We start from the raw sequence: 14087 nt of genomic DNA, 5'->3' as shown, positions 1-14087 counted from the left end.
TAGGCTGAGTCACCTCACTTTGGATGTTTAGGCAAGAGCCTATTTGTCCGGTCCCGACTCGATTATACTCTAGCCCAGCATTACTCTTATTACAACTGCCAAAAGAGCTCGCAGGAACCAATTAAAACAGAAAAGACAAGGTAAGTTAGTGCAATTATCAAAACATGGCGGTGCCAATATCATCAGCGCAGTAAACCACATTACGAACACATTACGTATTAACGTTCTAACAAATTTGAGAACTTTCAGAAGACAAGGAGAGAGACATCTTAATATTAATTTCTCTGTACTGTCGGACTAAAACTGAAGATGATGTGTGAAATAACTCAGATTCAAGTGGCCGGCCTCTCTCTCTCTCTCTCTCTCTCTCTCTCTCTCTCTCTCTCTAGCCGGCCAAACCATCAATCACAAACATTTCATCAGCAAACACCCTGTAATCTTTCTTTCTAATACCTTTTGTACTACATAAATTTGCAGAGAGTATTTGCAAGCAAACACACCATCTATCTATTATCACAGACTCCATTCATTCATTTTAATTGATGGCAACCAAGACCCATCTTGAGTCCGAGACCCGACAAGGATCCGACACGACTGGAGAGCAATCTCACCCCCTACAAAAGAAGAGAAACAGCAGGGGAGGCTCGACAAGGAGGAAAATTCGCTCTAGCTCAATTGATGACGAGAGCTACTGTGTTATTCCAAATGAAACAAACTTTTCAAGCAGACCCAGAGCCCCATTTCGACGATCATTTTCTTCAACGTCTGCTCGATTTGTGAGCGAGTTCGAACTAATAAGAGCAGCATTCGATTTGGAAAAGGGGAACAGTTTTTTTCCCATTGAATCTCAATATCCAAACAAGGCCTGTAGCTGCAGAAATAGCGCCTTTGCTCCTTGGATGTCACAGTCACAAAGTATAGTTAGTACAAGAAGAAGAGGAAGTACAATCGATGGCCATTCAACAACAAGAAGAAGAAGATCTACCGGTGGGCTTAGAAGGGAAGCGGCTCTCAAAGCCATTATTTACGAGGAGGAGGAGAAGGAGGAAGAGGAAGAGGAGGAATTGAGTGATGGTGAGGCCTCAGATTATTCCAGACTAGAAAACAATTCCGCGGATCATGTAACCATTTTGAGCTTCAAAGATGCAAATGGCGGTCCGAGTTGTCGGGGCAAACATTACAAACACCCCCACCACCCAATTGATAGGAGTATGAGTAGCAATGGAAGAAGAAGTAGCATCAATAGTAAAAGGAGCCTAAGTGATAAGTATGAGCCTAAGCTTTTTGAGGACATCGTAGGCCACGAAATCAACATTAAGGCTCTCTCAAACGCCATTAACACTGACAAGATCTCACCTCTCTACCTCTTCCACGGACCTCGTGGCACCGGAAAGACTTCCACCGCGAAAATATTCACCATGGCTTCCAATTGCGAATCCAATTGGCCTTCCAAGCCCTGTTGGTCCTGTGGGGGATGCTCTAGAAGCCTTTATATTACACAACTCTGTTCTGGAAGCAGGAGCTCTGGTTTTGATAGGATCAGGACAGTCCTCCACAGCCCCGCATTTACACGGGCAATCTCTGCTTTCAGGGTGGTCTGCTTTATTATTGAGCAATCCCATTGCCTTGCTTCGGATGCGTGGGAGGAGATCCTGGCCATTGTGGAGGAACAAAAGGGATATGGTTGTATGGTGGTCTTTGTAATGATCACTGAGGATCCAAATAAGGTGCCAAGAACTGTTTCGTCTAGATGCCAGAAATTCAGCTTTCCAAAGCTTAAAGATATGGACATCACCCTAAAGCTAGCGAGAATTGTCGCTAGAGAGGATATTAAAATCGAAAGGGGTGCGCTCAGACTGATAACAGTAAAGGCAGATGGGTCACTAAGAGAAGCTGAGAACATATTGGATCAGTTGGGACTTCTGGGAGGATCGCGGATTACAACTTGCATGGTTCAACAGCTTGTGGGTACATCATACTTTTATGCTTTTTGAGATTTATCACAAATTATTCCTTACCCAAGAGAAATTACTCTTCTCAATTGTCTTTACTGCTTTGCTGTGACAAAAATTCATTCTGCTTCATTCATTCATTCAATCTTGTGCTTCTGACAGATAGGTATTTTGCCACATAACAAGCTTATCAGCTTACTTGACACTGCTTTGTCCGAGGACGCAATTAAGACAGTGAGAGAAACTAAAGAGCTGATTGCATCCGGCATCGAACCGCAAGCCCTTGTATCTCAGTTAGCATCTCTCATCACTGACACCCTCTCGGGTGATGCTTCTTCCTCATTATCAGGGCCATCATCATCCAAAGATAACAAGAGATTATTAAGAATCCAATCACAACACAGTAAGCTCTTTACTTGTGTCAATTCATTCTTTCTCCACAAATTCTTCTTATACTTTTTTGTAAGGTAGAAATTCTCCTTTCTTCTACTACTTCTTATAATCTAGCCATATGATATACAGACATTGCAGGAAAGAGCCAATCCATGAGGCTGTGCCACGCTCTAAAGGTGCTCGTTGAAACTGAGAAGCAACTGAAGTCTTCAACAGACCAAGCCACTTGGGTCATTGCGGCTGTATTGCAAATTGCAGAGGGGAATATCTCCAACACCAGATCTTCCACTGATCACATATTCTTGCCTAAAGACATTATAATATCTACAGGTATACCTTTTAATTTCAAAGATTACAACAATCAAATACAAATTTAACACTTCTAAAAAAGATGAAAGAAAAAGCAAATTTGCTCGCTCCTGCTTGCAGATGACAAGCCTGAAATTGGAAGCAGACCGAACTCTACAGATATAAATTGGAATGGACTTGCCAAACTTGCCAGTCACAGCAAATACAGGACCGAACATCTTTTTAATGGAATACCTGAGCAATTAAGTGTCAATGCGTCAAATAATCAAGGCCCCTCTGATCAGAGTGTCGATATTGCAGAAAAAAGGACAGGTAAAATGGTTGGGAAAAATCCCAATTTGACACAGTTTAGGGAGATGCATGAAGTATGGAAGAACATACTCGAAAGAATTCACACTCAATATCTAAAGGAATTCTTGTGCGAGGAAGCACAACTAATCTCATTAACTGTCTCGAGAGGTACTGCAACTTTTTTCTTGCATATATCATACAAATTCTATTTCTTGGCCTTTCAAAGCTGACTTGGTCACAATGTCTTTCCAACAGAGAATGCAATAGTTCATTTAATGTTCAAGAATATGGAAGATAAATTAGAGGCTGAAATGTCGGAAGAAACCATGTCAAAAGCTTTGAAAGCGGCTCTCGGTTGCCCTGTTACTGTGCTTATGAGCCTACAACCAACTCAGTTGGAGATCACTGATGTAATTTCAGTTTATACTACTGAGAAAGAGGAAACACACTCCAGTCGTTCTAAGCAGAATTCAACAACATTTATCCCAATATCCAAAGGACTTGATTTTAAACCCAGCAGAAGCCAGAAATCTACTTCTACATCAGAGAATAAATTAAGGAGTACAAGATTGCAAGACAGTCTAGACAGTCTACAGTTGTTTCAGGGACATGAATCTCAAAACCAACACATCCCATCCTTTTCTGGTACTTTGTCGCATGGAAGCAGGGGTGACAAATCCATAGTTCCAGAAACAGACTCATCCTTGAGAGATTGGACCCGTGAGAAGACTTCTATTACAAGAGCTTCTCAGCTAAGGCGCCACTTGTTATCACTCTCATCGATTCCACAGGCTGATGCAAGTGTGGAACCATACAGCCAAGATTTATTATTCGAAAACGGCAATACGGATGGACAGCAGGTACTCAAAAGAAATTCGAAGCTCCCCAAATTCTTCCCAAGGCTAAAAGAGCATCACCAACACAGTGTACCACAAGTGTAAGTAGTGACCGAACAAACAAAACCAACACTTGAAGATTGAAAGAACTCTCATGATAATCACTAAGAAGCATAATTGATATTTCATGGTGAAAACTACTGTTATTGTTAATTTCGTCTTAAAACAGTTTTCTTTTTTCTTCTTCTTATCTATAGGGGATTGAACAGCTCTTGGAGTTGCAGTGACATACTCTTGAGAGGCAAGACAATGGTAAGAAACATCACAACAAGTTCATTAGACCGTAGCTATTTACATAACACATTGACATGTTTACTCTCCTAAAAATGAAGGTGAAGGGAAGTCGAGTGGAGGAGTCAATGAACAGCTACAAACCAAGAGAGACACCCTTCAAAGATTCTCTGTCTCTGTCAATCAGTAGAAGTAGGAAAGCACAACTTGATCTGAGGAAGACCATGCCTACATTATCAACCTATTCATTGTAACAGAAAAGCTACATAGACAGTGGCAGTGTAATGTTGCTTTTTTGGCTTGAGAGCTTATAAGGGTGTTAATAAGCTCCAGTTCTCTCTTCTTTTCTGCAGTACATGAGCATGTTTTCTGCAACAAACTGTGTATGAAACAATATCAAAGAATTGCACTTTCATTATTTAATAAAAGATCAAGATAGGGCCTTAGTCAATAGTATAAGAAAAGATAACAAATCTTTTGGAAAGATGGTGAGCAGATGGAGATATCTGATACGAAACATAGATCCTCTGTTGAAATGGTTTTTGAAAATAAAAGGGTTTTATTTTGGGAAAATGGATGTTTTGAAGAGAAGTAGAAAAGGCTTGTGGAAGACTACAAGTTAAGTCTCACATTGGAAAGCGAGAAAAGTGGAGAGGGGTTAATAAGTATCCCTCCACTTTACCACTTGTTTTGAAATTCAAGTGTTTTGCAAAAAGTGGACCAATGGATGGTGTGTTGCACAGTCTGTGCAAGCGCACAGTGTAGCCGATAGGGCGCTAGAAGCGTTTTTCAGGCGCACTTTGCATTTGCGTGCGCAGCATGGGCTGTAGGGTTGTAGTAACATTAGCGACGCTAGTGTTTGATTGGGTGTGATCTAGAGCGTAGGAACGTGTGGTAACTGTCCGTGATCAATAAGGTGCAATATGGATTGTTGGATAGCGATCGGACGTGTACCAACAATCAAAGGTCAATCAGGAGCAAGCGCAACCATAGACCGGCGATTGGTCACGATCTAATGGTTATTAGGGAAGGACGAAGGTTTTACTAAGGCCAACAGTCACCTCGCAGCTGATCCGAACTAAGGAAGCCGGATTCGCACCCGGAGTTGGGGATTCGCGATTCCCCGAATCGCGAATCGGAATCGCAATTCGATTCGATTCCCCGATTCTGGGGAATCCCGAATCCATACTATCGGAATCGCGAATCGTCATTTGGGAATCACGATTCTGTTTCCACCGGAATCGCGATTCGGGAATAGTAAAAACGTGTTTTATGGAAATAAAATCCGCGGTTTTTATTCATTTGGATTCGGGAATCATAAAATTTAAAATCGCGATTCTCATAAGATCAAATCCGGTCTTTTAGTGATGGGAATCGCGAATCCCAACTTTTTGACGTGAAATTACATATATAGCCTATTTTTAACAGTAAGGGTTATTTTTTGAGTGGGGTTATTTTGGTAATTTCATTTTAAAACCTATAAAAGCTAAAAAAAAACCGTCAAAAACGAAAAAAATCAGAAAACCTAAATTCTAAAAACCCTCTTCTCCTCCTCCTCACAGCCGCCCCTCTCCCCCTTTCCTCTCTCACCGCCGCCCCTCTCTCTCGCCGCGATTCCCGCCGGCAAGAAGAAGAAGAAGAAGAAGAAGAAGAAGAAGAAGAAGGGACGGGTATGTATATAATTTTTTCTATTTTTTTTTTAAATACTAAAAAAAAGAGGGTTTCTGTGTGGATGGTTTCTGTGAGAAACCATTCTCACACAGTTTATGTGAAATGCACAATTTTGATTTTGATTTTGATTTTTTATGAGGGCACTCCTCACGGCATGGCCCGCACCACAGGATAATCCAAACCGTGGATTATCCTCACGGTTTGGAACTTTGGAGTTTGGAAAATCCATGATTTTTGATTTTTTGTATTTTTATTAAAAAGTATGGCATGGCCATGGCCCGCACCAGAGGATAATCCAAACCGTCCATTAGATGGGTGGCCTAAAAATGTTTTTTTTGCCCCAAAAATCATTTCCACAGGTTGATCCTAAGTTCCTAACCCTCTATAGATTAGAGGGTCTATAGAGGGTTAGGATCAACTCTCAAACCCTCCGATCTGAATGTTTGAGAGTTGATCTAACCCTCTATAGATCGGAGGGTCAGGAAGTTTTCATTTTTTCAGTTGAACACATGGTCATGATTTTGGTGTGCTACTTGAGAATTTTGTCTATTGCCTGGAATGTTTGGGATATCAAAATTTATTTACATGGTAGAGGTTTGCTGTTATAGGTGGCACAGCCTTGTTCATTTTCAGATTTTCTACTTTTACAACACTTTGGGGCTGAGTTTCAGGTCCCAGGATCAACCTTTGGAAATGATTTTTGGGGCCCAACCTATTTAGGCCGTGGCCCATCTAATGGACGGTTTGGACTTTGGATCATCCTGTAGTGCAGGCTATACCATACTTTTAAATTTTTAATAAAGTGAGGACTGAGGACTGAGGAGTGCCCGCATCAAAATACAGTAGTGCTGATATATATTATTCAAATATTTTACAATTTGATTTTGTCAGGAGGCAATTGAGGAAAGATGGACCAGACTGTCGACCAAGAATTTCAAGGCCAAGGTGTAGGTGATGATGACATAGTTTTTGAAGGGGACCTAGAATACAACTATGATGAAGAATGTGTGGAAGAAGATTATGACGAGGACATAGTGTTGACTTCGAACGCAAGGTCACCGACAGTTTTATGGTCACACGTAGTCAAAGGAAAGAAAGCTAGCGAAGGACATGGGGGAACCAAAAAGTGGAAATGTAAGCATTGTAAGAAGGTTTACACTGGGACTTATACAAGGGTGCACGCACACCTTGTGAAAGCACCAAGAGGTCAAGGTCAAGGAATAGCATATTGCAGTGCAGTTGCAAAAGACAAACAATTACAAGACCACATCAGAAGCCAAGTCCAAAGAGCAGAGAATTTACCTTGGAGACTGCCACTGAAGAAATCACGGTTAGACATGGTTGGCAAGTCTTCCAGCTCCGGTGCGACTTCTTCAAGTAAGGTTGGTGAATCACCACTTGGCAAGTCTTTTAGAGCAAAGGATAGAGACGATGTTGATCATAAAGTGCTGAGATTTTTGGCCGCCAATGAGATTCCCTTTAATGTCCTCCGATCTCCATATTTTCAAGAGATGATAACTGCCGCCAATTGTGTGCCTGGATACAAGTTGCCTTCTTATGAGAAAGCAAGAACAACTTTATTGGACCATGAGAAAGATAATGTAACAAAAGATCTAGGTGTTGTGAGAGAAAAATGGCCTGAACATGGGCTATCTATTGTCTCTGATGGATGGACAAACGTGAAGAACAAAGCCCTGATCAATGTACTAGTATCGAATATGTTCGGTTCAATGTTTCTCTATGCGCACAACTTCTCTGCCGTGGAGAAATCAGGGAAAAACATTGCAAAGTTTTTGTTGAATGCTATTGAAGAAGTAGGGCCTTTTAATGTTGTGCAAGTGCTGACAGATAATGCAGCCAATTGCAAGCTTGCTGGGACAGAGGTTAATAAAGTTTATCCCCACATATTTTGGTCTCCTTGTGTGGTTCACACATTAAATCTGATATTCAAAGACTTGACCAAGCATAAACACCTAGGTTGGATTGGAGAGACTTACCGTTCCTGCAAGGATGTCGTCAAATATATTACCAATCATTCGCAGGCTCTTGCTATATTTAGAAGCAATTCGAAGTTTGAGTTGCTGAAAGTTGCGAAGACTAGATTTGCAACTCATTATACTACACTTAAGAGACTTCTTGATGTAAGGGAGGCGTTGCAGATGACAGTATTAACAGATGCTTAGAAAGATTGGTTGAATGCTTGCACCGACAAAGTGATGATAGAGAGGGGCGAGATGACAGCTACTTGTGTAGTCTCTGATGAATTTTGGACAAACATAAAATTGGCATTATTAATTACGAAGCCCGTCTATAAAATGATTAAGTTCACTGACCAGGAAGGCTGTCTGATATCAGAAGTGTACGAAGGCATGGACAATATGTTAGGACAAATAAAAGATAACTTGAAAGATGTGCCTGACATGTACAATCATATTCATGGTATTGTGGTGGGACGATGAGGGAAGATGAATGTTCGAATGCATGCCTTGGCTCATGTACTCACTCCAAAATATTATGACCCTGCATATCTCAATATTCCAGCACCAGGCGGTGGTAAACGAGTCACCCCAGGTATGTAATTGTTTCTCATATTGTGAATTTTCATAATGTAATTGTATTTATCTTCATTTATGTTATCGACTGATCGATTATTCAATTTTATTTTCAGATAAAGACCCTAAAATCATGGATGCTGTATATGAAGCCATTAGGGATCTCTCCCCTGATGATGAGATGAGTGGTATGATTAGACGTCAGTTATATGATTTCATAGGAAGGGTTGGAAGGTTTTCCAGTAAATTTGCCAGGGATGATGCGAAAGATCCCAATGTGTGTGTGACCAAATGGTGGAACTTTCATGGAAGTCATGTACCAGAGTTACAGTCAGTGGCCATCAAAATTCTCTCACAGCCTATCAGCACATCTTCTGCAGAGAGAGTATGGAGCACGTATAGCTTCATTCACAATGTAACGCGTAATCGCTTAAATTCACATCGTGCTGATACTCTTGTGTACATTCACTCAAATCTTCGACTCCTATCCAGGTTTAAAGTTTGTTTCGTTTTTGCATGCAATAATTATTTTTTATTATTTATGTCAGATTATTTATTTAATTTCAAATCTATTATTTAGATTTAATGCGGCTGCATACAAAGAAGGACCAAATAGAAAATGGGACATCAACCCAGAGCTCCCACTTATGGATGAATCCTCTATCAGAATGGAGGATATGCGATGGCAGGATCTCGATGATGATTTCCTTAGACCTTCTACATTTCGTGCGTCATCTCAGTCATTACTTTCAAGTCCTTCACTCACTATTCGTGACTTAGATGACAATGACGAAGCTGCAGGATCTGGGACTCCAAGAGTGGTCAGTAGCTCGGAACTTGAAATTGGACGACCATCCAACACTCAAGGTCGTATTACTAGTTTCCTGGGGCGTGGAGAACGTACAAGGGGAGGTACAAAATCTTTAACACTTGCAATTTCCCAGTGAAGATATTAGTCTTATAAATATTAATTCATTTATTTAAACTTTTCCTTTACAGAAAATGTAGAAGGAAGAGGAGAAGGAAGAGGACGAGATGATCATGCTTATTCGAAGGGAAAGAGAAAAGCCTAACTTTATTTCTTTTTTTTTTTCAATACTTGAGAAATTCTGTAATAATTTTGATATTTCGCTTTTTGGAAACTAAATTTTTTGTTTAATGGTGGAGTCCTGGTCCCTGGATTCCTGGCTCCTGAATGAAAAACTGTTATAATTTCAGTATTTGGAGAATGATGTTTATATTTAATGGTGTACAGTTGAATGCTTAGATTTTCATTTTCAGGTATTTTTCCTTAAATTTTATCTTTTATTAATTTTTTATCGCTCTCCGACGACTCCCCGGCGAAAAATCGAATCCCGCTCCCAACCATCCCCGGAACCTTTGAATCCCGCTTTCGATTCCCGAATCGAATCCCGATTTTGAATCCCGCGCTGGCAACCTTGATCCGAACCCTCGAATTGCGATTTAACACAATCTAATGGTCAGATAAGCAGTCCATCATGATTAGGTGCCATGGTCTATTAATAAACTTAGAAACTCGCCATTTGCCGTGCAATCCGAAAAATGCAAGTGGGTCTACCAACTTTAGGATTTTCGAAGCCTTACTCCTCTCTTTAGTTTTCTGAACTCTCCTTTTATTTTATTTCCATTATTTTAACTCTCATTATCTGTTTTCTGCAGGAACGGAAATCATTATCTCATAGACCTTCCAAATCTGAGGGTATTTCGGGTCTATTTCTGTTTGTGGGCAACGTTAATAGACAGTAGTAGATTTGCTCTACCGGCTTCATTGTATCTTAGAGGCAAATTTGCGGATCCCAGCTCACGTCAATTATTCAAGTGGTGGGGGTATTGTTTTAAGGAAAGCGATGTTGAAGCATAATCTGGAGGAAGGCAGCGGAATCAATACACGGGATGGAAGCAAGGTTGTACTAAAAACAAAAAATTTGCATTCCACCAACTGAACCAAGATCCTAGTTACTAGATTTATCATAGTGATGAATTGAAATACAGAAGTAAAGACAATATTACCGATTGATTGACCGATATTGCCAATCTCTGCTTGAGCTACTCCCTGCTAAGTGCCAGACGTTTCTCAAACCCGAGCCACGCCGGAAATCGAAGTAGTGGCTTTTCACATCGCATTGTTCAAGGATTCAATCCCAAAATTAAACTGGTATCCCTTGTGGGTTCAAGTTCTTCCAAAGAACTTAGCTTGAAGCGAGAAAAAAGAACTAGAACGAAGAGGAAAATGAATTTTTGAGGAGAAGATGGATTGGACGAATTTTACATGGAGAGTTTCCCAAGTGTGCAAGATGCAAAGTTCATCCACCCCCACCGCCTTTTATAGACAACCCATGAGAAATACGTTTCTGTTAGCCCAATTGTTTAACAAGTACTCCTACTTCTTTATTTTGATGATTAACAAACTAAATTTGTCAAGTAAAGATTATTTGGACTAATGCCGTTTGATGTTTAAGTGAATATGTTTCAAGTTCAAGTACTCTCAAGGTTGTACCTCAAAGAATAATTCATTAAAGTTCAAGACAATACGAAGGCTTGAAGAAGCAAGAACTAAGCAAGGGCAAAGCAAGCTCAAGGCAAGAACAAGATCCCTCAAAGGCAAGAACAAAATGAAAGCTGAAATCCAAGTGTGACAACCCAAGGGGGGGGTGAATTAGTCAATTAAAAATCTTAGGCTTGATTAGGTGGAAGATTAAAAGTTAATCCACTTAATTAAGCACTAATTAGTCTAATCCTTGTTCAAATAGGCATGTTAGTGCAATCTAGGGTTTAGATAAACTAATCAAGAACATTTACTAACCCTTATTCAATTAAGCATATAAATACAAGTTAGGGTTAGAGTTTACCAATCACCACATGTGCAAGGGAAGGAGAAGAAGAGCCATCCACAAGGAACACAAGATTTTTATAGTGGTTCGGTCTATCACAAGACCTACTCCACTCTTCCAAGTTTAGCTCCTTGGGTACTCCACTAAAAATGAGATTTCAAGCCTAATCTCGAAGCTTTACAACCACCTTCTCCATCTCCAAAGGGGACAAACCCTTTCTGCACGAAGCCTTGCGAGGGGACACACCCTGTTACATGATTCACCTTTCTTAACGGGCCGAATCGGAGACCCTCATAATGTCTTCTCAATTCTTAATGGGCCGAAGAGTAGACCCTCAATGAAGAACAAATAAAAAAAAAATACTCAATGCCTCTTGATAGGCGGATTATAAAGTTTTTAGCTCACAATCACTCCAAGAAAATAAGCAAATGAAAGCCCTATGGAGTGCCTCTTGATAGAATGTGGAAATACAAGCTCAAAAAGGTTTTAGCTTTTGATTTGAAGGTTAAAGCTCAAAAAGATGGGATTTGATCTTTTCAAAATGTTCAAAAGCTTGTTTAGATAGGTTTAGATAGTGTATATATAGTGTATTTGAAAATATGACCGTTTGGGGGTAAAATTGTAAAAAACTGGGTTGAAAAAGTCAACCTGCAAAAGCCCAAACGGCTAGTTTGCCAGACCGCGGCGGTTGACTGGGCTACAGCGGTCACCCGCCCCTATTGGGTGCACTTTTTTATTTTCAAATTTCTTACCGTCGGGGTCGACTGGCCCCATGGCGGTCGCTCGGCGAGGGCTACCTGTCTGCTTGAAATTTAAGCTCAAAAACGTATCCGCGATCGACCGACCCTTGACGATCGCCCGCCCAAACTCATGACGGATTGTTCCTGGCGTTCCAGGAACACCTCCGTGGTCGCCCGGATCACCCCCGTCGACCGGCCCGCCAATATCCGGCAAGTGCTGGATTTCCATCTACCTTGCCGCGGTCGCCCGGGACACCCCGGTCTACCGGCCTTGTATAAAATTCCATTTTTACTTTTAAAGTTCAGGGGCTTTTGGGCCATGGTCTTTGGGCTCAAGTCCTAGGTTTTCAAACACATTTTTAGGTGTGTGTATGGTTTTCAAAGATATAAAAAGTTAAGTATGAAAACCATTTGAAAACCTATTGAAAGTGCATTCTACATAAAATAAGAGAACTCTAAATACATTCTAAAAATGAATACCATTGAGTCTTCTTGGAATATATCAGCTCCTTTGCACTTTTTTGGACTTCTTCAGCTTGTGAGTGAACTTCTTCAACTGATTTGGCTCTTGTGACTTCTCCTCCAATATTCAATGCAAGTTGAAAGGTACCTGAGATGTCACCATGGCATGTTCAACTCCAAGTTTCTTCTTGACACTTGATAGGGAACTTGTGGGATCTTGAACTTGAGCTTCTTCACTTTGAACATCCTCCAAATGGTGATGTCTTCACTGTGAGTGCATGCTCTTGATCATCGTGTGTGCGGATCCACAAGCCATGTGTTGAGATGGGTTGTGTAATAGCGACTATGACATGAAATTCCTGTATATAACACAACACCTCAAAGTAACACATCAGTCTATAAATGCTAATCAATTTAGTTTGCTAGCATCAAAACAATAAGGTAAGGTGAATGTTTGAACCCATGGAAATCCTTGGGCTTACAAAAGCTCAAAGAAGGTGATCACTTCAAAGACCAAAGGTCTAAAGCCATGCACAAGAAAATCAAGGGAGTTGATTGAAGTCAAGACAAAGCACTGTCAAAGTGTCATCAAGTTGAAGAACAAGTTCCACTTAGATTGTATTTGGTCTACCATTTATATCTCACTTTAAAGGCACACAAATAGAGCTAAAATCATAATAAAATGAACCTAATTGGACAAGTGAATGACCATAGTGTTAGAAAGGTTGAAAAAATCCCGAGCAAAATCGTTATACGTAGCGGAAGAATAAACCGTGTAGAACAACATTTTTGCTCTAACCCAGGACTCCTAGGGACTAAGTGATCTTATGGTGATTTAATAAACATAAACATAAATCAAATATCTTAGTTGCTGTAGAGAAGAAAATGTCTGTGTGATCTACTCCTCGAAAATCCGCAGTTGATCTAATCGACGTAAAACCGCAAGTTGAATCGATGGATTCCTTTTGTTGCACAAACGAACTTGTGTACAACTATTTATTCACTTTGAATTCTGATATAAATCAGAATCTAATATGCGAATATTTGTTTAGAACAATGGAGTTTAGTTGGGTGATTGTCTTTAAGCTCTAAAAGCCAAAACTAATTGATGGAATTGAGAGAGAAGAGCAACATAACGAATTTGGAGTGTCTCTAGCAATTTCCAACACATGGAATTATGGGAGAGCTCTAAAAACTCCAGCACTTTTCTTATATTTATAGAGTTTTGAATTGCCTTTAATACAATCCAAAGTTTATAGAGAAATCCTCAAAAACAAGAAAACTAGTCAAAATTGGAACCCCAAATTGGGAAACAACCGACACCCACTTAGGAAACCCACATGGGGTGCCCAAGGGGTCGTGGATCACTGCCCAAGCAACCTTGGGTTGCCTTGTGTGGTTTTCTTGTTTCCAATTTTGTTTTGGACAATGTTTCCTTCTGTCTCTCATTCCATTTTCATCACGTGTTGCTTTAATTTGTCAAAACAAATCAAGCAATAATGTTTCAAATGAATGTTTGAATTTCAAATTGATAGGGGCACACCACATGGGGCATGTGGGAATGGGTCCCACCCAAATTCATCCCATGTGGGCCCCACCTATCCAATTTAAATTCCCTTGCATTTTTCATTTAATTCCTAATTAAATTAATGCAATCCAATCCTATCCAATAGGATTAAAGCTCAAACACAATTTATATTATTCCCAAAATACCCTTATGGTTAATACTTAACCATTT

The 14087-nt window shown here is 40.2% G+C and overlaps 3 protein-coding genes across 3 annotated transcripts; all 3 read left to right on the top strand.

Moving 5' to 3' along the window:
- The first annotated feature begins 539 nt into the window (after positions 1 to 539).
- On the top strand, positions 540 to 4369 carry LOC143862368 (protein STICHEL-like). The gene is made up of 7 exons (XM_077373411.1): positions 540 to 1964; positions 2115 to 2355; positions 2475 to 2675; positions 2775 to 3113; positions 3201 to 3882; positions 4039 to 4093; positions 4174 to 4369. Exons 1-7 carry the CDS (start codon positions 543 to 545, stop codon positions 4324 to 4326), a joined length of 3093 nt encoding a protein of 1030 aa, XP_077229526.1. The 5' UTR covers positions 540 to 542; the 3' UTR covers positions 4327 to 4369.
- Positions 4370 to 6651: 2282 nt separating this feature from the next.
- LOC143869786 (uncharacterized) lies at positions 6652 to 7926 on the top strand. The gene has a single exon (XM_077376345.1). It carries the CDS (start codon positions 6652 to 6654, stop codon positions 7924 to 7926), a length of 1275 nt encoding a protein of 424 aa, XP_077232460.1.
- A 500-nt stretch (positions 7927 to 8426) lies between these two features.
- On the top strand, positions 8427 to 9563 carry LOC143862361 (uncharacterized). The gene is made up of 3 exons (XM_077373400.1): positions 8427 to 8787; positions 8876 to 9207; positions 9295 to 9563. Exons 1-3 carry the CDS (start codon positions 8429 to 8431, stop codon positions 9366 to 9368), a joined length of 765 nt encoding a protein of 254 aa, XP_077229515.1. The 5' UTR covers positions 8427 to 8428; the 3' UTR covers positions 9369 to 9563.
- The last annotated feature ends 4524 nt before the right edge of the window (positions 9564 to 14087 follow it).

Source organism: Tasmannia lanceolata, unplaced genomic scaffold (assembly GCF_043159265.1).
Source record: "Tasmannia lanceolata isolate RefF3 unplaced genomic scaffold, GAP_Taslan_0.1 ptg000003l, whole genome shotgun sequence".
Taxonomy (NCBI): Eukaryota; Viridiplantae; Streptophyta; class Magnoliopsida; order Canellales; family Winteraceae; genus Tasmannia; species Tasmannia lanceolata.
The sequence above is the reverse complement of the archived record's forward strand: the minus strand, read 5'-3'. Positions and strand labels throughout refer to the sequence as shown.